This window comes from Osmerus eperlanus, chromosome 18, assembly GCF_963692335.1.
Source record: "Osmerus eperlanus chromosome 18, fOsmEpe2.1, whole genome shotgun sequence".
Lineage (NCBI taxonomy): Eukaryota > Metazoa > Chordata > Actinopteri > Osmeriformes > Osmeridae > Osmerus > Osmerus eperlanus.
Genome location: NC_085035.1, coordinates 9543603 through 9571248, shown reverse-complemented (window position 1 = coordinate 9571248; position 27646 = coordinate 9543603). Strand labels below are relative to the sequence as shown.

General features: G+C 42.5%; 2 protein-coding genes and 1 long non-coding RNA gene across 3 annotated transcripts; all 3 read left to right on the top strand.

The window, feature by feature from the left end:
- Positions 1–10152: 10152 nt before the first annotated feature.
- LOC134038727 (uncharacterized) lies at positions 10153–10670 on the top strand. The gene is made up of 3 exons (XR_009932679.1): positions 10153–10306; positions 10435–10536; positions 10637–10670. It is a non-coding gene; the product is annotated as an uncharacterized LOC134038727 (long non-coding RNA).
- A 1-nt stretch (position 10671) lies between these two features.
- Positions 10672–13439, top strand: LOC134038726 (uncharacterized). Its single transcript, XM_062484269.1, has 9 exons — positions 10672–10831; positions 10956–11134; positions 11234–11324; positions 11427–11759; positions 11847–11964; positions 12083–12174; positions 12313–12424; positions 12593–12932; positions 13019–13439. The coding sequence occupies exons 1-8, from the start codon at positions 10679–10681 to the stop codon at positions 12766–12768; spliced, it is 1254 nt and encodes a 417-aa protein (XP_062340253.1). The 5' UTR covers positions 10672–10678; the 3' UTR covers positions 12769–12932; positions 13019–13439.
- A 3261-nt stretch (positions 13440–16700) lies between these two features.
- LOC134038863 (putative nuclease HARBI1) lies at positions 16701–19273 on the top strand. The gene is made up of 9 exons (XM_062484490.1): positions 16701–16727; positions 16810–16896; positions 16984–17025; positions 17094–17267; positions 17347–17382; positions 17480–18034; positions 18104–18219; positions 18316–18427; positions 18522–19273. The coding sequence occupies exons 6-9, from the start codon at positions 17563–17565 to the stop codon at positions 18890–18892; spliced, it is 1071 nt and encodes a 356-aa protein (XP_062340474.1). The 5' UTR covers positions 16701–16727; positions 16810–16896; positions 16984–17025; positions 17094–17267; positions 17347–17382; positions 17480–17562; the 3' UTR covers positions 18893–19273.
- Positions 19274–27646: the final 8373 nt, after the last annotated feature.

Genomic DNA, 27646 nt, shown 5'->3' with positions numbered 1-27646 from the left:
CAAACAGAGAAGATTTGTCAGAATGGCTCTGTGAAATTGTAAAGGAAAAATTCTAGCGGCACTGTGTAGATTTGAATAGTCAAGAGATGGCGGTTACAATACATTTATTTTGCTTATACAGATCATGAATTAACAAAGTACTTTGTGATCAGTCATAACGAAGGAGGTGCTAGCCACAGGTCGTTCGCCAGAGTGATGAAGAACAACCCCAAAACCCTGCCTTATATAAACTTTAAATCAGATGGTTCCTCTGAACTCTGTGATTGGTCAGCACTGCTCAGTGACAGTTTGACTTTATACCACAGTTCTTAGATGTGGCATCTCTCCCCAAACCAGTAGATAGTAAAACCACAGGAGTTCACCAGTCAAATGGTCAACTGTCCTTTGTGTGGGCAACTTCAAACAAGTATTTGATTAACCCCACCCAATGCAACAGGAAGGGTCAGAGCAGCTTGATCAGTTAAACTGCTCCCTCAGATCACAATAACAATACAGTTGAATCCACATTGTCTCCAGACCAGCTGTCTCCTCCTCCCCAGGTGTCATAAACTGCAAATGTCATCTCTACCAAATGGAGTTGACTCTTCTTAGGCAACTTTAGACTTCCATTAAAACACATTCCTCATATATGAAACACACATATTATAACTGTATTCCAAATTTCCATGACAGAAATCGTCTTGATAAAGGATGATTTGCCTAACATGATCATATAAATATTTACATCATTAGAAAGCCCTAAATCTTGTCTTCAATGGTCAAATGGTATAAACAGTTCAGGTATATTATTTGAAAAAGTCTGCATATTCAGGCAGGAAAGTGTTAAACAGTGTCAAAAATTGACGCGGTGAGAAACAGTTCTGTCAGTGCATGACGTCACAATTGAATTTGACTTGAACATTCTGAACCATTGAAACCCATTCTTTTTTTTAGCACTTTAAACTTTAATACCTTAAAAACTTTAAAAGTTATCAATGAGAAAAGTAATAGCATACTAGAGCAGTTCAGACTTTATCAAATGAAGTTTGAACAGTGTTTCTAGCTTAAACGGTGTGAAAGGAGTAGGCGACGGAAAAAAGTGGGAGGATTTTTTTTTTTTTATGTAAAAAAAATACATAATAATAATAAGTATGCAGAATAACAATAGTGTTTTTGCTTGCAGCAAACACACTAAAAATAATAAGTATGCAGAATAACAATAGTGTTTTTGCTTGCAGCAAACACACTAATAATATGAAAACAAAGGTTGTGCCCTTGCCGAAGGCAAAGCAGACCCAATAAATAATATATATGTGAGAGAACAATGGTTTTGCTCGCCGAATGCGTGAGCACATCCAATAATAATAATAATAAGAAGAAGAATACGTAGAGACACTTAAGGTGGCTTCGCCGCTTTGCGGCTTGGCCACCAAAAATGTGAACATTTTGCAGAAAATTATTTGCTGGAGTTTCAAAAGGCCTGAAATGTATGTTAGAAAGGACCTGCAGCAAGATAAGTACAGAAAAGAGAAGAAAAATGCAAAAGTACTGGCAGTTGGAAGGTACTGCTGTGAAAAGTATTTTTGAAAGGACCTGGAGCAAGATGAAGGCAGAAAACAGAAGAAAAGAAGAAGAAAAATGCTAAACAAAAAGGGGAAAAATTCAGAAAGATGAGCTGAAAACCAGTTGCTGAAGTCTGGGTTGAACGAATTTGAAGGTAAAAGGACAACACTGGAATGACTTGAACTTGCTGGAAAAAAAGGCAGAATTGATTAAATGGCTGAAAAAAAGTTATAAGTCCTAGCAGAAAAAGTTGAAGGTTTTAAGAAGGAGATGGGAGATGAATTCTGTTCATATTTAGAATTATTTTTCAATCCTTATAAAATGAAGTCACCTAAAGATGCTAAATAAGTAGAGAAAATAGAAAAATTAGCAGAAATGTAGTTGCTGGAACTCTTTTCAGAGCTGGAAAGTACTTGTGGAAGGACAGTGGAACAGTGAAGAGTGTTGGCCAATCGGATTGGTTACTTGTTTCTTGTAACGTAGCAACCATTGGTCATTGGCAACATTTCTAACCTAGAATCTAGGTTTCAGGTTCAAGGTGGAGGAGAAACTAATCATGTGTGCCTGCACAGCCAACCCAGTCTCATACTTCTGCGTATCTATGACGCGGGTTTACACATCTATTTTGCGTGCCATATATACGCCAAATAGCTGTTTTGCGTGCAGTTTATACGCAAATTCCTCCCATTCATTTCTATCGGCAGAAAATGCGTCTATATCACACGCAGAACTTCATCAACTCTTTATCCATTATACGTCATCATCCAGACTCTGATTTTGCGGAGATTCACGTTATCGTTTTTGTGGGGGAATTTTCACCTCAAACACCTACAAATAACAAACAGTAATTTTTTTTGGGACACCAACACCAAGCAGCATTCTTGCAAATATAAATAAGAAAAAAGATAAGCTGTAGCCTACAGGTTTTTGCCAGCTATGGAAGGGTGGGCTGTGGAGATTTAAAACAATGTTTTCTGATTTAACTCTGTTTAACTCGAGACAACTATCATCTCAATATTTAGGCTACCACACGACAATATCAAGTAGTAAAATCCGAATCTGGGTGATGACGTAAAATGATAAGCGTTTATGAAGTTCTGCGTCTAATATCGACGCCCTTTCTGTTGATAGACATGAATGGGAAGATTTGCGTGCAGTTTATACGCGAATTCCTCCCATTCGTTTCTATCGGCAGAAAATGCATATCACACGCAGAACTTCAACTCTTTATCCATTAAACGTCATCATCCAGACTCGGATTGTACAGAGATTCACGTTATCGAAGCTTCCAAATGTATTTTTTCAACGTTTTTGTGGGGGAATTTTCACCTCAAACACCTTTACATAACAAACAGTAATTTTTATTTGCCACCAACACCAAGCAGCATTCTTGTAGGCCTACATATAAATAAGAAAAAATAGCCTATAGGCTATAACACACACAAGCAATAAAAGCTGTCTATACAGGCCAGGTTCTTGCCAGCTATGGAAGAGTGGGCTGTGGAGATGTTTTTAAATGTTTTCTGATTTAACTCTGTTTAACTCTAGACAACTATGATCTCAATATTCACCACACACGTCAATATCGATTAGTGATCCTAGTCAAATCCGACTCTGGATGATGACGTAAAATTATAAGAATTTATGAAGTTCTGCGTGTAATATAGACGCATTTTCTGTTGATAGACATGAATGGGAAGATTTTGCGTATAAACTGCACGCAAAATAGGGATTTGGCGTATATATATATATAGACACGGGTTTAGGCCTACACTTCTATTTCGCGTGCCATATATATGCCAAATCCCTGTTTTGCGTGCAGTCAATACGCAAATTCCTCCCATTCATTTCTATCGGCAGAAAATGCGTCTATATCACACACAGAACTTCATCAACTCTTTATCCATTAAACGTCATCATCCAGACTCGGATTCTACAGAGATTCACGATCCATTATGCGTCATCATCCAGACCCGGATATTACGAAGATTCACGATACACTTCATCATCCAGACTCGGCTTTTACGAAGATCAAACGAAGATCAAACCATTATCCTGAGGTAGGTGTTTAACCATATAGGTTGCTGGTATTTTTGATTGGCTATAGGTGGCATTTAACTGTATAGCTTAAGTATCAACTCGGCAACCGTATGCCTGTCGTCCATTAATTTGATAGGCCTAGCGGGAGCGGGCGGCGTCGGCTTCCAATTCATTTTCAATGAAACCGGTCGTAGATGCTGTTTATACGCGAGCCTCAACGACCGGTTTCATTGAAAATGAATTGGAAGCGGACGCCAACGCGCCGCCCGCTCCGCTGTAGTGGACACCGGGCGACACCGGGCGTTGACGCAGCTTGTCGGCCTACATCACCTGCACGCCTGCTACCGCACCAACTAGCCTGTATCTCTAGACCATAATTAATGTGATACGCCTAGCGGGAGCCGGCGCGTCGGCGTCGGCTTCCAATTCATTTTCAATGAAACCAATGAAATGGCCTACGCGAGCGTCAACGACGCACCGCCCGCTCCACAGTAGTGGACATGCAGGGTTAACCTAATATAGCCTACCTCTATGCCTACTTCTCAGCGTGAGAAATACAAGGTGTGACGTGAGAGCGTATGAACTGGTTGAAAGCGTTTTCTGCCCAGTTGATATGTCTCCGAGATAAATGCCTTGATAGTTGAATAATTAAATATGCTTTCCTTAGGCCTCCTCCATTTTTCTTTTTGTTCAAACTGCATTAGTGGGTACCACCCAAGTAGTCTAATCTCGATTTGCATGAATTTATTGGTAAGGATGATAGTGGCGAGGATGTAGAAACGGGAGGGCCTTCACCCCTTAATATCCACAACCTAGGTTGTAACCAATGAGGTAATAGAATACAAGCTTGCTTTATAGATAGATTAATGTATGTCATCAGTTAACTAAAATCAGACTTCTCCAAACTCAAATCCAACTAGAGAGGGTACAATTTCTGGGGAAATTGTAGGGTGTGCTTGCTTGCGTCGGTTGCACAGGGGTCCGTTTTTGAATGTCATTTTTACAACTGATATTTCTGTATATTTTATATAAAAATGCATACTTATTATTTATAAAGATTACATCGATTTAAAAGCATTTTTTTTTGCTGCTCATTTACAACTGAAAATACGAGTGAAGTGTAGAATGAAATAGATGTCTTCTCATTTCCCCTGCAAGAGGCAGCCTCATCGTTGAATCAAAACGAATAAATTTGGCAGACCGGTGTAAAAATTGACCTAATCTATATGACTTAAACGTCATTTTAAGTTTTTCCCTTCTCATGATATTTTCAGGAATTTAGCCTACTCATTGCATTCATTCATTAATAAAGAACCCCCTTTGAAGATTATTCTACGACGTTACCCGGCAGTAGAAGATGGAATAGCGATTCAAACAGTACCATCTGCTAACTGAAAATATGCCCTCCCAAAACGTAAATAAGCTTGACATTTATTTAGTGGAAAATCGCTCATTCATAAAAAGCTCACTGGTAGCGATCATTGTCAGTGTAATGGAAATGAGCTGCGGGCTCATGTAATTAGTGGCTGCAGGTGTGGCTGATTATAGGGGGTATAGAGGAGTGGTTAAAAGGGGGACTGGCGGAGACAGAGGAAGGCTAGTCGGAGCGTGAGCACTTTGGGAGGCGGGTGGTGAGCGTTCGCAGTTATAAGGACTGCCGGCGACGAAGTCAGCGAGCGAGAGGGGTTAGTGTTCCTGTGGCAGGAGGGGAGGAATATCTGCCTCCTTTAGCAGCGATAGGGCGGGGAAAGTAGGAGAGTGCTCTGTAATTGATTGTCGACTTAAGCAACAACCCGTCCAGCCAACATCCAGTCCGGAAAGTGTACGGCGGGCCCAAGCTCAGACCCCGGGGGAGGGTCTCGCCAAGCGGCGGCTAAGTACCCTATCATCGTCTGTTGTCTTGTCCTTTTTAATTAGCTTTATTAAATTACCTGGCGGTGGGAGAGAACAGGGTGCGAGGAGCAGGGCACCGTCCAAAGGGGGATAGTTGGGCTCCTCTATACACGGGTGACGTAGCGTAGGTGTGCGTTCGAGTGAGTGCCAGAGTGCAGTGACGTTGGGGTGTCTACTGGGGGTTTGGCCCAGCTTCGAAAGTGCAGTGACGTTGGGGTGTCTACTGGGGGGTTGGCCCAGCTTTGAGAGTGCAGTGAAGTTGGAGTGTCTATTGGGGGTTTGACCCAGCGTTGAGAGTGCCGTGCTTTCACAGGATTGGGGAGGGTGGAGTGTGGTCCGGGGAGAGCCAACTTCCTTGAATGCCGGTGTAGCCTGTGTTGTGCCCTTGAGTATTTCACCTCAGCTTATGAGTTTTTAGAGAACCCAATGACGCAATAAAGACCTTGTTATATTGTTACTCGTTTGTAGTGGTGTTCTTTCAGCCTGACATATTTGGCAGTAATTTCCTGCTCCACGAACGAACCAATATTCATTACATCAGTAACAACGCAAAATGCGATATAGCCCTGTGTGGAGAAGCTGCCCCGGTAAATTGTACTACTACGGTACAGTACTAGACTACTGCTGTGTTCGTCTTGGTAGCGATTGCGTTGGTTGAATTGGATTTAACGTTCCGTTGTACGGTTTAAGCTGAAATTAATTATTTTCATGAACAGATTGACAACGTTTAGGCTGTGGCAATGAAGTTCAGGTTAGTAGTTAGATAGACTTTTGATTTAAGTAAGGGGAGTGCCGAACATGTTCTGTTGCCGTTTGACTTCCTAAACAGCTGTGTAGTGTAGATGTTTTTGTAGTGTGTCTCGCGTAAGCGAGTCAGATAGCTGAGCGGTGAGGGAATCGGGCTAGTAATCCAAAGGTTGCCAGTTCGATTCCCGGTCATGCCAACTGATGTTGTGTCCTTGGGCAAGGCACTTCACCCTACTTGCCTCGGGGGAATGTCCCTGTACTTGCTGTAAGTCGCTCTGGATAAGAGCGTCTGCTAAATGACAATGTAAATGTAAGCTACAGCGTTGCAGTGAGCTACACTGGTTTGAAACCACAGGTAATGGTAATTTCACCAACAAATCGTTTACTAATGTCAGAATAAATCCTACAACAAAAATGTATATGTGAGGAATGTTTATTTTAACGATTGAAAACAGATAACGCTACATCATAGACCACTGTAGTATGTGTTGCCCGGGCAACACAGGCTAATGTCATGATGCTAATACTTCAGTGAAATAGTAGACTACTGTTTCCGAAAGTAGATGTACTTCCTTAATAATATCAGCTTATACTGTACATTACACATCACAATTGTGTGTCATATCACAAAGTAAAATGAGTAAATAGTTATCACCCTGGCCTCTTTGCTTGTGGCGTTTCTGCAGCTGCCTTGCAGTAAAGCTATAGTTAGCCTAGCTATCCCCCAAGTTAACAGATGCGAAACGAATGTTCTGCCAAAGGTAGTCACGCGTGTTTTCGTGACGTAGTGACGTTAGTAACGTCAGTGACTGTGGCTAGCAAATTAGCCACCGTTAGCTTCACTTTTCGCCACAAAAACTTAACTTGAGCCTAAACCATGCAACGGAACGTAAATTCCAATAGAAGCAACTCAATCGCTACCAAGACGAAACTTTTGACACCTACGTTGTCTATGTAGGCCAAATATTGACTGAGTTTTAGGGGGGCAAAAAAATAAAATAAAAATAACTAGAGGGTACAATTTCTGGGGAAATTGTAGGGTGTGCTTGCTTGCGTCGGTTGCACAGGGATCCGTTTTTGAATGACATTTTTACAACTGATTTCTGTATATTTTATATGAAAATGCATACTTATTATTTATAAAGATTAAATAGATTTAAAAGCATTTTTTTTGCTGCTCATTTACAACTGAAAATACGAGTGAAGTGTAGAATGAAATAGATGTCTTCTCATTTCCCCTGCAAGAGGCAGCCTCATCGTTGAATCAAAACGAATAAATTTGGCAGACCGGTGTAAAAATGGACCTAATCTCTATGACTTAAACGTCATTTTAAGTTTTTCCCTTCTCGTGATATTTTCAGGCATGTAGCCTACTCATTGCATTCATTCATTAATAAAGAACCCCCTTTGAAGATTATTCTACGACGTTACCCGGCAGTAGAAGATGGAATCGCGATTCAGACAGTCCCATCTGCTAACTGAAAATATGCCCCCCAAAACGTAAATAAGCTTGACATTTATTTAGTGGAAAATCGCTCATTCATAAAAAGCTCACTGGTAGCGATCATTGTCATTAACAACGCAAAATGCAATATAGCCCTGTGTGGAGAAGCTGCCCCGGTAAATTGTTCTACTACGGTACAGTACTAGTAGACTACTGCTGTGTTCGTCTTGGTAGCGATTGCGTTGGTTGAATTGGATTTAACGTTCCGTTGTACGGTTTAGGCTGAAATTAATTATTTTCATGAACAGATTGACAACGTTTAGGCTGTGGCAATGAAGTTCAGGTTAGTAGTTAGATAGACTTTTGATTTAAGTAAGGGGAGTGCCGAACATGTTCTGTCGCCGTTTGACTTCCTACAGCTGTGTACAGTAACCTAGATGTTTTTGTAGTCTCGCGTAGGCTACAGCGTTGCAGTGAGCAACACTGGTTTGAAACCACAGGTAATGATCATTTCACCCACAAATCGTTTACTTGTAATGTAATGTCATAATAAATCCTACAACGAAAATGTATTTGTGAGGAATGTTTATTTTAAAGATTGAAAACAGATGCATCATAGACCACTGTAGTATGTGTTGCCCGGGCAACAGAGGCTAATGTCATGATGCTAATGCTTCAGTGAAATAGTAGACTACCGTTTCCAAAAGTAGATGTGGGCCTACTTCCTTAATAATATCAGCTAATATTGTACATTACATTTCATAATTGTGTTTCACATCACAAAGTAAAATGAGTAAATAGTTATCACCCTGGCCTCTTTGCTTGTGGCGTTCCTGCAGCTGCCTTGCAGTAAAGCTATAGTTAGCCTAGCTATCCCCCAAGTTAACAGATGTGAAACGAATGTTCTGCTACAGGTAGTCACGCGTGTTTTCGTGACGTTAGTGACGTTAGTAACGTCAGTGACTGTGGCTAGCAAATTAGCCACCGTTAGCTTCACTTTTCACCACAAAACGCAATTTCTACTTAAACCATGCAACGGAACGTAAATAAAAATACAACCAACGCAATCGCTACCAAGACGAACCTTTTGACACCGCCGTTGTGTATGTAGTCCAAATATTGACTGATCCTTAGGGGGGCGAAAATAACCAATAATAAATAATAATAAATATATATGTGAGAGAACAAAGGTTGTGCTCTCGCCGAAGGCTTGAGCACACCCAATAATATATATGTGAGAGAACAAAGGTTGTGCCTTTGCCGAAGGCAAAGCACACCCAATTAGATACATAAAATCTGTATTGTAAAGATCCCAGATATATCAGACATGTACATTTGTCATATTGTACATTTTCATTTCTTCACCTAGAATGTCCAATAGCTCGCTAGAAGCAGCACTTCTTCTTGGGGATGTTTCTTGACCAGATACAGGTAAACTGAATGCGTCTTTAAACAGTCATTATATATTTAGGGTTGGTGAGATTGAAAAATTGTACTCCCCAACACATAAACACACTCACCATACATTCTAGTACATGTATATGTACCAACGTTAGTGTGTCATAACCTAAATCAAGTCTATTATCATTTTAGGAACAAAACCAAATCCCGCCTGTTAAAAAGGCCAAACCATGTCCCACGACTGTCCAATGGAGGGAAAGGGACAGTAGTGAAAATGTGGGAAGGCCTCAACGGAAAGGAACCACAAAATCTCCTGGGAATGAAAGGCAGGCCTTGAATCCTGGTGAGGTGGTCATTTGGGCATTAACATTTTGTGTAAAGTTCCATGTGTTTTAAGACACAGCCCTAAAACACATACATTTTTACAAATTAAAAACACATGTGGTTAGCAGTCAATCAATCTTATGCAGTAGTCTATTTTGGATGTACCACTATAGTATTAGAACCTGATGTAAAACATCTACTCATTGTTCATAGATTGACTAAATGGACCTACTGTACTCATGTCATTGTATTTTGTTTCCAGTCTACGACACCAGTGTGGCCACCTTTCAGGAAGACTTTATTTTTCAAACAGAGACCGGTAACTACCAACTATACTTAAACAGGCTGGCTGTGGACTGTGTGTTGTTGTGCCCAAGTTTACTGTGTGTGTGGATCTGTGTGTATTTGCTCCCCTCTGCCGCATGCAATTCTTCACACAAATAATTGCTATAAATGAGATCCTGGTTATCAGCCAGCATTAGTTGTTCTATGGAATATTGAAAACAATATCTGTGATCTTAATCTTGTTTTTTCCTTAAATGAAGCGTCACTCATTGAAGAACTGGGGCATATTTTAAATTATGAGCCAGAAGAATTATCTTCAGCCATGACCTGGCAAAAAAGGCAGGCTATGAGCCATGAGATGGCAGATGGCGAGGGAGGCCATGGTTGGCAATCTATTGGCAGCTGAGCATGTAAAGGACTGCATCTGCCAAACTGATGAGGCTGTGGTGAGGTGCAGAGACGAGACGAGGTGTCTACCTAGGCAGTATCTCTGCACCAAATGTGATGGAGATGTTCACCATCATCTACCTCTCCACAACAGGGACTCCATGGTTTGTGGGTTTTACAAGCCATTGAGTCCAACCACGGCAGTCAAGAGGGATTCAGAGGCCTATCATTTTTCTGAGCAGGGTATGGGTCTAATGTGTGTCATACTTTGCAAGTGTGTGAGTGAACATTTTCTGATGTAACAGGTCATACTGTAAATATTAGTTGTTTATGGATGTAAAAAGCAACTGATAATTGTGTTCTATTTGTAGTCCGACTTCTCCCGGTACTTTTGCCCCAGAGCATTTGCACTTGTCCAGCAAGTTCATGCCGGTTGATCAGTGGCAAGTCCATTATTCTGATAGGAATGAATGGTAAAGTGGTTGTTTTCAAGCAACTTGTTGTTCCTTAAGGCTTGTCTATGGTATATGGTATATGCTGCATACTTAACAGCTTTTCTAACTCTTCCATTAGGACGTTACAACCTCACCCTTCCAGATATGGAGTGATCTCCTCATGTCTGGGTACTGGCCAGCCTCTGTACATTTTGAGACCATGTACGAGGCTGGGCTCTTCAGGTCTTTCTTGGACTTAAAGCTTTTGGCTCCAGGAGTCTCATGTCAAGCATTCCTAGGGATGCTTGATCAACGAACCATGACCTATGGCAGGGTAAGTAGGTGGTACATAAACAGTTGCTTTGACATGATTGTATACCTTTGTAAATTAATCTGTTTAATGTTGAACTGCAACTGTGTATTTCTTTCAAGTGGTTTACTTTTTTATTTCTTTTAAGAGCGGTAAAATATGTGGAGACACATTCCAGAAATCATTCCTGGAGTGGACCTTTGCCCAGCACGAGGTTGAGAGCTTGTGTGGGGTCCAGCCCTTTAAATGTCCAGCTTGCTGTCCGTCCATGCATGCCATCTCAGTGGATGGTAATCGGAAGCTGTACCGATTTTCTAATGCTCCAGGGTATGCACTGATTGTTATTTATATTTGGTTTATTTTTGTTGTTTACTATACATTACGTTATGTTTTCCATGACATGCCTTTTTTCTCTATTAAACTTAGGCTAGAGAAAGGTTACTTTGATGGCATGTTCATTGAGGAAGATGAGCATGTATCCTCCTTCGTGGGACATGTGCATGAAAAAACAAAACATGTAATCCCCCCCTAACGGTCAGATTTTAATTATACTGCCTGACAATTTTCCGTGTTGTCATTTTCTGACTTGATGAACTGATATAAATGTCACGTCTTCTAGGTACCAGGTAAAGGGGTTTGTGACTCCTCAAAGTGGAAAGCGGCCAAGGAGTCAGCCCAGAAGTCGGCCTCAAAGATCGACGAAGAGGGCCTTGAGATAGCAGTGTGTCGACATGGAGGACTTCTCAAGGCCCTCAATATGTTCAGAGGGGAAATATTTTCCTACCCTCTGTACCTGCAAAGCACCCTCTCTCAGCAAAATGTTACTTTCTTCTGCAAGTACTGGCCATACATGAAGAAAGTGGTTGCTAAGTGTCCAGAGCTGAGGCCCCTGCTGAACATGCGCCCACTGCTGTCCGTTATGCATGCCAAAGCACATGACTGGACATGTGAGGTAATGCAAATCTAGAATTAGATGTGCCTTTTTGATATTCAGTTGTGCACATGCAATTTTATTGTCCAGCTTTTGTGTACTGTGCAGTTGCAGTGGTCTGGAAGAAACCAGGAGGGAGCAGGCCTGACAATTGGGGAAGAAGTAGAGCAGGTCAACTCCTTTTTGTCCAGGGCTGCAATTTGCACAAAGTATATGTCCAAAGCAGGTAAGATTTATTGATAGGCTACAATTATTGTATTGTTGTTATTATTATTGAATACTTAGAATTTACAGTTCATAATGACAATATTGCTCATATACTGTAATTTGTTGTTTATTACTAGCACGATCGGACATGCTCACTGTCCTTGCTGTTGCATGGAATAAACGCAAATCCAAAAATATGGCAAAATATTTGACCCAAAGATACATCAAGGTATTTTTGTGATTTCTCTACCTACGTATAATAGGTATGTATAATAATCAATCTATAATAATCCAAATATTTACCTCTTATGTTTTTTATCTTCAAAATAAACAAGCTAATTGGTAGACATCCATTGTTGTTATTTAGACAGCAAAGAGGATCAAGGAGGAAAGTGAGAGCCTGGCACGCTTACAGGCAGAGCTCCATGCCCAGGACAGTGTACAGCAGTGGGTCAGTGATGTACAGCAGTTGGCAGCAGGTAACACATTATTACAGCACCTCTTATCTAATCAGAAAACTAGCACTGATCTGATTATCCATCTTCTATTATAAGGAAGCACAAATAACTAATGTACAGTGTATTTAAAAAAAGCAAAAACACTACACAGAAATATGTGTAACAAGAAATTGTATTTGTTTTAAATAGCAACAAGTACAGAAGACAACACTGGTCTTCAGAGCAAGATAGTGGATCTTTATCTAAGCATAAAGCAAAGGAAACACCAGCTCTACCGCCAAACAGGTCAGCTAAATAAATGCACACAATGTATTTATGCATTTGTATGCACCATTATACAACCTGGTATAATTTTAATTGCTTAGAAAGCAACGAGACGCCACAAAATCCAGGGGGAAATCTGCGGCTGCATTGGAAGCTGCCATTGAGGCTTTTAACTCAGTCACACAGTCAACCTACCACCTTCCTTCCACGGATGAATTGCTCATGGTTGACAACTACCGCTGGCCATGGGAATGCCCTGACACCAGTAAATATCTTTCAACTACACTGACAAACATACTAATGTTTTATGTGACTTTAGTGGATGATCCTCATTAACTGCATGCAATACAGGTTTTTCAACTAAGAAGGCAGTCTTTGACTGCATCATGATGCTGTCCAGACTGAGGGAGGAGGAGCAGATCCTTGTGAGGGAGGTCAAGCAACACTGGGAGTCTTTGAGGGAAGCTACAGGAGCCTTCAACGATCTGTCAAACCGCATCAAAAATGAGTCAGTAGCCTTACATTTTGAGTGTAGACATGATTACGGTTTGGATAAGGATTTTAATTTGTTTTTGTCTTGGTCCTGATTTGCATGTTTTTCATATTTAGGTAGTGACCTGGACATGTCAGAGGAGCGTCGCGGGGGCCTTCTCTGTGTCCTAAAGACAAAATGCCACAATCTCCTGCTCCAGCAAAAGCATGCCAGGACAATGTACCAGCAAGGAGTCTTGGGCCAGGGAACTGACACCATTGTCCTTGATGACACCTCAGACGAGGAAGCGGACACACAATAATACACAAAAAAATGAATATGAGAATATGTACGTTGTAAAACTATGACTATTTCTAAATTAAAAAAATAAAAAAGCTATTAAAACTTCTCATATTTTAGGTAAAATCTATGGTAACACAGAATAACTTGAGAAATTATATGATTATGCTTTCCTATAGTGATGTTAGACTCATATTTTATTTTAGTTCTTTTTTATTTGTTATATTGTGTTGTATATCCCCTTGTATATATTATTAATTCATTGAAGTGTTACTGCTGTCTTAAAAAAAGAACGATTTGTTTAATCTGACGTAAATACCTGTTCTACGTAAATGAACATGTAATTTTGAACACTGTTTTTGCAAACAATTTTGAATTAAAAAATAATAAATAAATAAAAGTGTATGAAGAAATGAACTCTTTATCTTATTTTTCCTCATTTAAATCAGATGTTGTGTAAAAGTCATTTACATCTAGTGATTAGTGTCCCGCAGTGATTAGTGTCTTTCCATCTAGTATCTTGTGAACATAAGAGCTAACTTCAACTTTAAGTAAAACTACTGTACGTAGCTGGTGCTTTTTCTCCTGTCCTCCCAAAGTTTCCCTAAGAGTCACCAGCTGCCACTGATTTTTGTCATTGAATTTATACGATTTAATGTATAGCTTATATAATTTATGCTACATATGTAATTTGAAAAAGGTCTCATTTACATACAAGGCCATTTTAAATGGTACTCCCTATTGACACTATTGCTCTAAAAGTACCATGATGAGGATCCATTAGTCATTGAAGGTTCACTGTATCTAATAGCGGGCTACTCCAACAACGCTTCTTGTGTGAGTACGGAACGATGACGTCTTATGCTCGCCTTGATATCATAAAGGTTATAGCAGGTAGGTAGGCTCTATAACTCATAAATGATAAATTCACATTTTGGGTATAATAAACACGTGGTGTGATTTGTACAAGTTTTAAAATTTATTTCATATTTAATAACTTTATATAATCTGCGCTACAACCAAAGTGAACAAACCGGACTACAAATATGGTGCCTATTATTGTTCAAACTTGTTGGCAGCGATCTGGGAAATTTAGTTTTCTTTTTAAACTCTATTTTAAACATCTTTTTCAACAATTACAATTAAAATATACATACAAGTCATAAATTATCAATGCTCGACAACTCAACATTTAACTGTCTTTATATGTAACCTTCACTTAGCATTATTTAACATCATCTTTGAAAGTGGTTCCGACATTATGTGAAGAGTGTCAATATTGGTCTAAATACAAAATCCCAGGCAGGGAGTTGTATTTGGCCCCATGTTAAATCCTTAACAACAATAGTAAGTAAAAACATTATCATCAAGGAATTTATCAACTATATACACAAAAGCAACTTTCATGCATTTGACAATTAAATCAAAGAGGGATTTACACATAGGCCTACATGCATATACACATTTATAGTACATGATATAAGCGCAGTAGCCTACATATATCCTCATAAGTGTCAATGAATTCGTATCAATTAGATACTCTTTGGCCTTGTTTTTATCTAGCCTACTTATTCTGAAAGAGTTGAGATCATTATTTTCGCTATAAGATCTCATTCGATTATTAATTTCCATTAAGCCTACTGCCAGCAGGCACATTTAAAGAAATGTGATCTGATTGATTGGGGTAATCGAGCACTTAAGATGAGCTTATAAATTTCCCCAAAACTTTCGCATTTAGCTTATCGGCAATTTTTTGCCAAGCTGCTTGTCTTGCTCTGGCAGCGGTGGCGGTGTTTGACTTAGCCATGATAATATGCTTATTGTCTTCGTAGAGACTCATTATAATAGTTTGCTCGGATGGCGAGATAGCCTATCACCGCTCTCTCTTTCGTCTTTTCCGCCATCATACCGTTAGAAAATCACGGTTTTGGTTATCGACCTTTCCTGCCTTTTGAAGTAGGACGTGCACGTGCAATTTCCCTGATAAGTTTAGCCTGATTGAAATTAACCACATGATTTGGATGCGGATCAGCCGTTGACGAACCGATTTTTGCTGTTCTCACTCATCTCGCTAATGTTAACGGGCTACAGGGACAATTGATTAACTTAGCTTCAACCCTTACGACGAACGGGGCCCAGGGGCCTGTTGCACAAAAGTAGAATTAAGACATCCGGGATAAATGACTCAGCTGAGCTCAATGAAGCCAAAACATGTGCGTCCAGGCTTAATTGGTTGCACAAAGACCAAGCCAGGATGAGCAGACACGGATTCATTAAGCCAGGTGAAACCAATCCTGGATAGGTGCGCGCTCACGGCTCACTCAAATAGACCCCGCCACAGATCACAGATTAACTGATTTACCATGGCAACTAGAGCCGCGTACTTTTCCCCGTCGGAAGCACAAATCCTCATGGAGGCATACGAGGAGGTAAAAGATATAATTAAGAAGAAAGGCAACACCGCCACAGTGATAAAGCAAAGAGAAAAAGCGTGGCAAAGTATTGAATGCCTGAATGCGTAAGTAGTGCACAATTACACACTCACCGCTCCGCTGAAACATCACAATTACAATTCAAATATTTAATTCACATCTCCAAAAATGCAGTTGTACTGTAATTATGAAACGGTTAAATTTTTTATTGAAATGCACTGCAGATATGAGTGAAATTGTGTAAAGTAACTCCATCACACTGTATAAAGCTATGATAAAGTTTTTGATATTTTTACTGAAAACAAGACAAAAATACCAAGTAATTTTTTGCAGTGTGACTCCATTAAATGTGTGTGTGTGTGTGTGTAGATTAAACATGAACGGGCCAAAACGGACATGGCAGCAGGTCAAAATCAAATACAAGAACATTCTGCAGAATGGTATGGTCCCTGACTAATATTTAACAAAGCACAAGCATATATTGTACCCAGAAGGTGCCTGCTCACACATTGTCTGTACTGTTTTAGCAGTGAAAAAGAATACCCACAGACAAGGCACGGGTGGTGGGTCACCAAAGGCTGACCTTACCCCAGCAGAGGACATGGCCTTGGAGCTAAATAAAGGCAGGCCCGTCTTAGAGGGGATCCCTGGGGGGAAAGAGACGAGCATAGGTTCCTCCCAAGATGCCACCCGCTTCATTCAAGGTATGTCCTTCCATCTCTACATGGGATACAACCACATTCATATTGAATCAATTTGGACTGTCTGACTTTGGTTTACCTATTGCCTTGCAGTGTCTGGCAGCACTGTGTTCCTGTTAGAGCCACAAGCACAAGCACCAGACGATGCTGATCCAGTGAGTACTCCATCAAAGGCATACTGTAGGCCTGGCATGTCTTGTCTACTAGCTTCAATATGAATCCGATTAAATGTGATAGGGTGAAGGCCCCAGTGCAGCAGCAACAGCACATGATGGAGACGATGATGAGGAGGAGACCATCTCTCTGGATTCCAGAAGGCATGAGGTATCATGTTAAGACTGTGAAAGTACTATTTACTCTACAATGGTGAGGAGTCCTCATCAAAATCAAAAAATCTAATTTCTTTTACAGGACCCAGATGCTATACAGTGGGAAAACCAGCCTGGCAACATAGTGCGTATTAATAAAAGGACACCACATCCTGCCAAATTCCAGCTGCGCTAATTGTATTGTGTTCACAGAGCTCACAAGCTATCAGAAAGTTGTATGGCAACCACCTCCGGCGCCAAATAGAACTGGCAGACATAGACATTCAGTACAAGAAGAAAAAGATGGAAAATCTTGCACTGGAGTCCGAAATAAAAAAGAGGACAATTAGGAAACTGGACCTTGAAATAAAAAAACTTGAGAGGGAGGTGAGATATGCCTTCAATGTACACTGTATGCTAACTGTAACACAAATGTATTAATCATTATTTTTCTTTCCTCCCCCAGCTCCAAGAAGATGACACAGCTGAAAATAAAAATTAGGTATATTCTCGTAAAGTCAAGTGAGCCATGACATATGAGCTCTTATTGTGAGCACACAGGACGGTGGCATCTTTCTAAGGTTTTTTTTTTTTCCCAGCAATCAGTACAACCAAGTCATCGTTATAAGGCATCGCCCTCTTTTGCCCACCCCCCCAGCACCAGGTGTGGCCACTAGCCTATATGAAGGCCCAAAATTGTGTGTTCCTTTCTGCTCTGACAATGGCATGCCCATTCGTGCGAGATGTGGTGGATGAAGAAGCACTTGTGCTGAGGAGAGCCTTCAGGCGAGAAAGGGTCTTCAGGGACCGGTTGGACCCACTGGCCTTCCCTGATGACCATCTATATGAAAGATACAGGTTTTCTGCAGATGGCATCAGGTATCTATGCAGACTACTGGGTCCCAGGATTAAGCACCGCACTGCACGGAGCCATGCACTGAGTGTGGAGCAAATGGTTTGTGTGGCCTTGCGCTTTTTTGCTAGTGGAGCCTTCCTGTACTCAGTGGGGGATGCAGAACAGCTGAACAAGGCCACAATTTGCCGCACAATAAGGAGTGTGTGTCTGGCTATCAAAGCATTAGCAGATGTCTTCATCTCCTTCCCTGGCCACAGAAGACTCTGTGACATCAAAGAGGAGTTCTATAGGATTGCAGGTAAGAGGATCTACAAATTACAGGACAACTGTTAACACATAGTAGGATACTCATTACTTTGTGTGACAGGTTTCCCCAATGTCATTGGTGCAGTGGACTGCACACACATAAGGATAAAAGCCCCCTCAGGTGCCCATGAGGCCGATTTTGTGAATAGGAAATCCTTTCACAGCATTAATGTTCAGGTGAACATAACTTTTTGATATTGTCCATTGACGAACACTCTGCATTGCCAGTGATGTGCATTGATTGGTGTAATATTCCTCATCTTATGATTTCAGATGGTCTGCAATGCTGACTGTGTGATCAGCAATGTTGTGGCAAAATGGCCTGGCTCAGTCCATGACTCCAGAATCTTTCGGGCCTCTGAAATCTATCAGTGCCTATCACAAGGTAAGCCACACAACCCCTATTTATAACCATCATGGCTGTGTCAAGAATATCACTGTGTTTATGAGGTAGTAATGATGAGATTTTGTGTTGACAGGTGAATTCTCTGGTGTGTTGCTGGGAGACAGGGGGTATGGCTGCCAGCCTTTTCTCCTGACACCTTTCACAGACCCCCAGGAAGCACAGCAGGCCTACAACCATGCCCATGCCAGGACCAGGGCCAGAGTTGAAATGACCTTTGGCCTCCTGAAGGCACGCTTTCACTGCCTTCACAAATTAAGGGTCAGCCCTGTTAGGGCATGTGATATTACTGTGGCTTGTGCTGTCCTCCACAATGTGGCCTGCCTGAGGAAGGAGAGGGCCCCCAGAGTGCCACCAGCCATGGACTGGGACAATCCGGCAATCTTCCCTGATGACGACAGTGGTCGGCTGCTGAGGGACCAATATGTGTTGAATTATTTTAGTTAGTATGTGTGCTTTCAATTTTGGTTAAATATGTCCTGCGGTGGCAGAGGAATTTGGGTTTTTTTGGGTTCGTTTTTTTACGAATTTGGCCTCTTATGATGTTTGTGCGGTATACTGTGTGTAATACAAGGCTGCAGGGAGGCTACTGCATCCATTCATTTGTCTGTTCAGTTGATGTGTATGGATTTGTCCTGCATTTATTTTAGTGTGCAGACATGCAGGGTGTGTTATATACAGACCTTTGAATGTGTATGTATCATTTTGTATAATATGCTTGGATTCTGTGCTTTCCATCTTGTAGAGTCACTGTGACTTCAGTTTCGAAAGGAGCTGATGGTTTACCTGCTTTGTTTTGTCCTTATTCAATAAAGGAACATAATGTTACACATTGTGTTTTTATATTCATATGGAATGTGTATTTGTTTATATGACAGAGTACTAGGGCCACACTGAAGAAAAAGGATAAAGTCATAAATTTATGAGGCTGGTTCTTTCTGCAGAAAAGCTACATATTGTTTTTACAGTTTTGATACTTATGACAATGTGATACTTAATATTCTGGCACATCAGCATGTCTTTGTTTATGAAACCATACTGAAGTACAATTTCACGAAATGCCCCACATCTGTCATTTTAACAACTGTCCTCCTTTAAAACAACTGGTTACAATATTATGACTTGTGTTTTTTTCCCCTCTGTGGCCCTAATATTCTATCATTTTATATATAGCCTTATAGTCTATGGGAAACTGTAAATTATCTAATGATAGCAACATCATCTAAAAATCATTTTTTTATCCAAAATCATTGAAATTAATGATCACAAACGTTTAAATAATGACAGTGGGTCTAGTTATATGTGATAACAATGTATAGTGAGCAGTGAAATAACTATTGGTTTCCATTTGTGGTGACTGCTGACTGACATTAGGGATGAGATTAAATAGATCCTGGAATTTAGCCTGGTCTGGAGCAGGCTAGCTCCACAGAATAAATCTCCATGGTAATTTATACCATAACATATCCTCCTGCCCCCTATCCATCTTTAGTGCAACCGGATTACGGATCAATTGAGCCAGGATCACCAAGATATCCTGGCTTAATCCCTTATCCTAGTTTTGTGCAACAGGCCCCAGGTAAGCAATAACCAAGCCATATCAGAATCTGAATTCGGTTTATTCGCCATGCATGTTATACAAACACGGAATTTACTGTGGCAGGGAGGTGCAAAACACTAAACAATCTAAGAATACAACAATTTAAATATAAAATATATATAAAAAAAAATAAATAAAAAAAAGAATAATGAGTCAGCAGGCATGGCAGAAACAAGGGTTTTATTTCTCAAAAACAGGAACAGATAGGGTACTCACACGGACAGGTATGGTAAGGACAAGACAAAGACTGGACACAAAACAGGAACCTAAATACACACCCAAACGACACACAGGTGGACACAATGACGCTAACGAGACAGGTGAAGACAATGACAGGGAAACACTAGGGCAGGACAAAAAACTGAAACTGGGGGGGCACGGCTGTGGCCGTGACAGTACCCCCCTCTCAAGGGACGTCACACAAGGCCGGAGCAGGTCCGGGGGTCGGCCCGGAGGCAGGGCAGAGGGCCGGGGCAGGTCCGGGGGTCGACCCGGAGGCAGGGCAGAGGGTCGGGGCAGGTCCGGGGACCGGCCCGGAGGCTGGGCAGAGGGCCGACGCAGGTCCGGGGACCGGCCCGGAGGCTGGGCAGAGGGTCGGGGCAGGTCCGGGGGTCGACCCGGAGGCAGGGCAGAAGGCCGGCGGCCGGAGCAGGTCCAGGGAACCACCCGTGGGCAGGACGGGCACAGGGGACGGGCACAGGAGGCGCCTGGGAGCACGGACTAGGGGGCGCCTGGGAGCGCGGACGAGGGGGCGCCTGGGAGCGCGGACGAGGGGGCGCCTGGGAGCGCGGACGAGGGGGCGCCTGGGAGCGCGGACGAGGGGGTGCCTGGGAGCGCGGACGAGGGGGCGCCTGGGAGCGCGGGCACGGTGGCAGGCTGCGGCCAGGAGTCCTCGGGCGGAGGAGGAGGGGGCCAGGAGTCCTCGGGCGGAGGAGGAGGGGGCGGCCAGAAGTCCTCGGGCGGAGGAGGAGGCGGCCAGGAGTCCTCGGGCGGAGGAGGAGGCGGCCAGCAGTCTTCAGGCGGAGGAGGTGGCCAGACGTCCTCTGGCGGAGGAGGCGGTGGCAGGGGCACAGGGCAGGACCGAGGCTGGGTCACAGGGCAGGACCGAGGCTGGGGTACAGGGCAGGACCGAGGCTGGGGCACAGGGCAGGAACGAGGCTGGGGCACAGGGCAGGAACGAGGCTGGGGCACAGGGCAGGACCGAGGCTGGGGTACAGGGCAGGACCGAGGCTGGGGTACAGGGCAGGACCGAGGCAGGGGCACAGGGCAAGAACGAGGCAGGGGCACAGGGCAGGACCGAGGCTGGGGCACAGGGCAGGACCGAGGCAGGGGCACAGGGCAGGACCGAGGCTGGGGCACAGGGCAGGACCGAGGCTGGGGCACAGGGCAGGAACGAGGCTGGGGTACAGGGCAGGACCGAGGCCGGGTACCGGCGGCAGGCGGCCGAGACCCCCCGGCAGGAACAGCCTCGGTGCTCTGGGTGCTGGGTGGCACAACCTTGTTCGTCCGGGCGCAGGGCGGCACAACCTCAGAATGAGGCAGGGGCACAAGGCAGGATCGAGGCAGGGGCCCAGGGCAGGACCGAGGCTGGAGTACAGGGCAGGAACGGGGCTGGGTACCGGCGGCAGGCGGCCGAGACTCCCCGGCAGGAACAGCCTCGGTGCTCTGGGTGCTGGGCGGCACAACCTTGTTCGTCCGGGCGCAGGGCGGCACAACCTCAGGATGAGGCAGGGGCACAGGGCAGGATCGAGGCAGGGGCCCAGGGCAGGACCGAGGCTGGAGTCGGGGTTCAGGCTGGGGCTGGAGCCGGGGTAGGAACCAGGACTTGGGGCGGGCCCTCCACTGCAGGCTTCGGGGTCCACCAAAAGCAAGTCGGGTCCCTAGGAAAGGGTTCGGGGAACTCTCTGCTGGGTCCATTTGTGGTCTTGTCCTTCTGTCACGGCGTGAGGTGGGGTTGGACCCAAATGCAGGGGAGTCAGCAGGCATGGCAGAAACAAGGGTTTTTTTCTCAAAAACGGGAACAGATAGGGTACTCACACGGACAGGGTACTCACACGGACAGGTATGGTAAGGACAAGACAAAGACTGGACACAAAACAGGAACCTAAATACACACCCAAACGACACACAGGTGGACACAATGACGCTAACGAGACAGGTGAAGACAATGACAGGGAAACACTAGGGCAGGACAAAAAACTGAAACTGGGGGGGGCATGGCTGTGGCCGTGACAAATGAGCAATAAAATATATATACAAATAAGAATAATGAGCAATATTAACAGACAATTGGAGAAAATGCAATTAACTAACAAAAATGGAAGACTAAGGGCGGTGGGGGCCCCTGGGCTTGGGTAATTTTCGGGCCCTACCAACTATACATGACTTTAAATAGAACAAAATGATACATACACAAGCTATATGTATTTAGAGCTGCACGATTCTGGATAAATTGAGAATAAAATAGAGATCACGATTCTGAACAAACAACTGAACAAAATAACATAATTTATGTTAATTGCTGAAATCTATTTAAAATGTTTAATTAATCTGAATTATTAAAAAAAACTTGGTTTGAATGTATGAATCAGCATTTTTGAACGAATCTCCTGAATTAACGATTCAATGACTAAATGTTCCCCAATGACAAAACATTTTTTTAAGTTATTATACCATGGTCTGGGTGAATACTCGATTCTGATTGGCTGCAGCCAATCAGCCAAGTAGTTCCAGCAAAACTGTTCACCGTTCTAAATTATTGAGCTGGCTACATTGTATGAGCAAAGAACATCTTTCCTTGGTATGAGCCTGTACAAAGTGTCTGAAATAAGTAACAATAACATCAGGGACGCAGTCACGCAGTCAAAACCTCCGTTTACAATTTTGAGAAACTTTACCAAGCTAACATGTAATTACAACAATGAGTGACTTCAATATTTCTTTTAACCTGTTTGGAAAATGTTACTTTTCTGAATTTATTGTGTCAGTCAGTGTCACGTAACTGCTCATCTCACATCCCATTCGATTCACCTCGCTAGTCAACCTAGCTCTACTTCAGACTGCGGCCAACACATAAAAATCTTGATTTTATTTGGGGACAATGACATGGCTAGATTGCTGGCTAGTCTTGTTGTTAAACATACTGTCAAATTATAATGACTGTTTGGAGAATGTCAACTTTGATGCGATCATCTCACATCCATTTGCTATTCAACCCGCTACACATGCTGCGGCCTTACATATTGGGAACAATGAATAAATGAATAAATAAAGGCATAAATGAATGAATGAATGAATGAATGAATAAATAAATGAATGAATAAATCAATCAATAAATCAATAAATCAATAAATAAATGAATAAAAATATAAATACATACATAAATGTAAAATATATGTAACTATTGATTGACAATTGTGCATTAATTAATACATATATTCGTTTATTTCTGTCTAAATGCATGGATGTGGACATCCATGCATGTTTGGTCCTCCATAAATGACAACCAAGACATACACGTATCCAATCCTCAGAGTCCTGCGATTGAAGATACATCTAATCCTCAGGAGCTGTGCATCAACTGTGATGAACCTCCAACATTGAACCCCCTCAAGAAATTGAGCAAAGAGAAGAGAATTAAGACAATGAAAAAACAGAGAGAACAACAAAGAAATGAGTCAAGGAAGCAGAAATGTAGACAAAAATATGCAGATTCCGCATTTAAACAGCAGATTTTTTTTGTTGAGTCTGCTAAATATAAAAACAATGATAGGAACAAATATGCAAGTTGTCTTAAGTACAGAGTGAAAAAACAGCAGTCAGTACTTCATAGATATTCACATGACATACAATACCGTTCAAAACAGAAATCTCGTGCCACAGACCGCTATTGTCAAGATGAGGCATTCAGAAGGAAACTGAAATCTCGTGTCACAGACCGCTATAGTCAAGATGAGGCATTCAGAAGGAAACTGAAATCTCGTGTCACAGACCGCTATAGTCAAGATGAGGCATTCAGAAGGAAACTGAAATCCTATATCACATCTCGATATGCAAATGACATGCAATACAGAGAAAAACAAAAACTGTACATTCTTAACCGGTACAGAAAAGACACACATTTCAAACACAATCACGTTAAACGTTGCACACTTCGTTCAAATTACAGATATGTTAATGAACCATTTTATAGAATGTTGCACAAAATGAGGTGTGCGGTACACATACATAGAAAATACCAAAGGCACGTACACATCAACCCACAACTGACAAATGAAAATCAAACCCCAGTGGTTCAAGTGGAAGATAGGTTAATCCAACAAGCTATATCCTCCTTCAAGTTAAAGACACAAAATGGGCCCACTTATGTTTGCACAGTTTGTCACAGAGCCTTGTTTCCAGATCAAGTAAGGGTATGCAAACGTGAAAGCTATCAAAAGAATCCAGACATGGTATCAGTTTGCTTGACTGGTAAATATTTTCATGTTTGCACTGAAACATGCACTGATCTTGAGCAATGTACTGTTCCTGAGAGGAGAGAAGAATGGGTCTGTCATAGCTGTCATGAAAATCTTAAGGTGGGAAACATGCCGGTCATAGCTGTGGTGAACAAGTTAGATCTGTCACCCATTCCCTCTGAACTCTTTGATCTAAACATACTTGAGAGACACATTATAGCCAAGCACATCCCATTTGCTAAAATCATCACCCTTCCCAAAGGACAACAGAGAGCAATTCATGGTGCTGTGGTTTGTGTACCTTCAGAGGTGGAAACGACTGTAAACTGTCTACCGAGACCAAATAGCCAAAGTCAGCTGATGAAAGTGAAGTTAAAAAGACGCCTGAGCTATAAAGGTCATTATCAGTTCCAGACACTGAACATGAAGAAAGTTTTGACAGCCATTTTGAAGCTTAAAGACATTCATTCCGAGTACAAGGACATATCTGTTAGAGATGATGCCGCCTCTTGTGATCCAACCATTGACAGCATGGCACAAGGTAATTTTGTCAATGACACAAGCGATCTGATGGACACTGACAGCAGGGATGAAACAAGTAACACAGAAGAACATGGACAAGATGATCTGGAACTTAACTCAGACAAAGAAGGGAATAACCAGACAACTGGTGTTGTATTAGACACATGTTTGCAACCAGCTGACATTGGACAAGAGATATTAAGTTACGGTGACGGTGTATTTTGTGTTGCCCCTGCCGAAGGAAATAGCCCTGTAAGCTTTTTCAGAGTTCCAAAATTGGAGGCTATGGCTTTCCCAGTTCAGTTCCCTACTGGAGAGAACACATTAGATGAGCTCAACCGAATGACAAAAATTATCACAAGCAGATATTTCAACTCTAGGCTCTTCTGTGTTGACAATCGTTTTGCCAGGGACACAAATTAAATTTTCTTTGCACAGTTTGTGACAGAGATTCACATGGCTTCTTCCAGTATGAGCATACAGCTCCACAAAGGGAAAGTAAGAACCAGAGATGGACGCAGAATATGCAACAGATTGCTGCAAGACAAACGCGAGGCTCAAAGATTGGTGCAAAACAAAGATGCAACCAGATTCATGATGCCACTGAGAGGGACTCCAGCCTATTGGGATAAAACCCTGAAAGATATTTTTGCTATGCTCAGGCAACTGGGAACTCCGACCTTTTTCTGTACGTTTAGTGCAGCAGAAATGAGATGGCCAGAAGTGATAACAGCAATAAAGGCACAGCAAGGTGAACAAGTTAACTTTTCAGAACTAGACTGGTCCACAAAATGCGACATACTGAGAAGCAACCCAGTGACAACCATGCGCATTTTTGAAAAGCGCGTTGAGGCTTTAATGAGAGACCTGCTCATGTCACCTGCACAGCCCCTGGGACACTTGGTTGACTATTTTTACCGTGTTGAGTACCAAGCAAGAGGGAGCCCTCGTATTCATATGTTGGTATGGATTCAAAATGCACCGGTATTCGAGGAGAACTCTGATCAGGAGGTTTGTGAATTTGTCGATAGGCACATAACATGTCAGCTGCCGAACCCCAACACTGATCCAGAACTTTACAAAATTGTAACGGAAGTACAGACTCACAGCAAAAATCACTCAGTCTTGTAAAAAAGGTAATAAACACTGTAGGTTCGGATTTCCTAAACCTCCTGTGAAGAAAACCATGATCACCCGACAGTTGTTAGCGGATGTCAGAGAAGCAAGTGGCGAGGCTGAATCGAGTGCTGAATCGATCATGACCCCAGACAATGCTAAAATGAAGTTAAAACCAGTGTGGGATTTGCTGACAGACCCTAACCAATCCTTTGAAAACACTGCACAGCTGCTTGCACAGTGCAACTTGAGATATGACGAATACGAACAATGTGTAGAGTCTCTGACCAACTCCAGCGTGGTTGTCATGAAGCGTGATCCAAAGGACTGTTGGGTGAATGGATATAATCCACACTTGCTAAGAGCATGGAATGCCAACATGGACATCCAATACATATTGAATCCCTACTGCTGTGTCATGTACATTCTATCCTACATTTCAAAGGCTGAACACGAGATGAGTGAATACCTCAAAACAATAATGAAAGACACGAGTCAAGCCGACACAACTGACCGTGAAGAAATGAAACGGATCATGCAGGCATACTCTAAAAACAGAGAGGTCAGTGCTCAAGAGGCCGTTGCCTGCGTATGCAGTTTGAAGCTTAAGATGTGTACACGAAGTGTTGTGTTCATACCGACGGATGACAATGCGCTAAAAATGAGTCTTCCGATGAGCAGTCTACATAACAAAACACCTGATTCTGAGGATGTGTGGATGTCGGGGTTGACAGATACATACAAAGCCAGCCCAGAAGGCATTGAAATTGAAACCATGTGCATGGCAGAGTTTGCTTCAACCTACAGGATTATCTACTCAAGACAAAGGAACGGTAAAAATGTATTGTCCCTTCTAAATGACATGGGAGCCATTCAAAAACGAACACACGGGAAACCCGCAATCATCAGATATGCACGTTTTTCACAGAAAAAGCACCCAGAGAAGTTTTACGGCACGTTACTAAAACTGTACCTTCCCTATCGCTCAGACTTGCAGCTGAAAACGGAACGTTTCCCAACGTATGAATCATTTTTAACTGGCGCCTCTGTGCAGCTTCCAGGAACAGAGTACCTGCAGTCTGTGTTTGATATAGTCAACATGAACAGGGCCGAGTACGAAAGGCACAACACGGCAGCAGACAAGGCCATTGAGGAGTTTGAACAAAATGGACCCATTGAGGATGCGTGGACAACACTGGCTCCAGCAACAGAGTTGGTTCGGTTGGAAAGCATTGCAGAACGGGAGGAAGTACACCCTGACGAACATAACGAACAAGATGATGTTCCCGAATATAGCGCTAATGCCACAGATAGAGGAAGTAGTACCGCAGCAATGGAAGTTCCTCAAATAAACCCAGCAGTAATGCAAAATATGTACCAAAGCCTGAACCAGACACAAGCCAGTGTATTCTATACAGTCGGAGACTGGTGCACAAAACGCGTTTGTGGTCAAAATCCTGATCAGTTTTTCAACTTTGTAACGGGTGGCGCTGGCACTGGCAAATC

Excerpts from the sequence above, each read along its gene's own strand:
- LOC134038863 (XM_062484490.1), top strand. The coding sequence starts at position 17,563 with ATGAAGGCCCAAAATTGTGTGTTCCTTTCTGCTCTGACAATGGCATGC. Across the intron at positions 18,035-18,103 it reads GGAGTTCTATAGGATTGCAG|GTTTCCCCAATGTCATTGGT; the intron begins GTAAGAGGATCT and ends TTTGTGTGACAG. Across the intron at positions 18,220-18,315 it reads TTCACAGCATTAATGTTCAG|ATGGTCTGCAATGCTGACTG; the intron begins GTGAACATAACT and ends TTATGATTTCAG.
- LOC134038726 (XM_062484269.1), top strand. The coding sequence starts at position 10,679 with ATGTCTGGGTACTGGCCAGCCTCTGTACATTTTGAGACCATGTACGAG. Across the intron at positions 11,965-12,082 it reads AAAGTATATGTCCAAAGCAG|CACGATCGGACATGCTCACT; the intron begins GTAAGATTTATT and ends GTTTATTACTAG. Across the intron at positions 12,175-12,312 it reads TGACCCAAAGATACATCAAG|ACAGCAAAGAGGATCAAGGA; the intron begins GTATTTTTGTGA and ends GTTGTTATTTAG.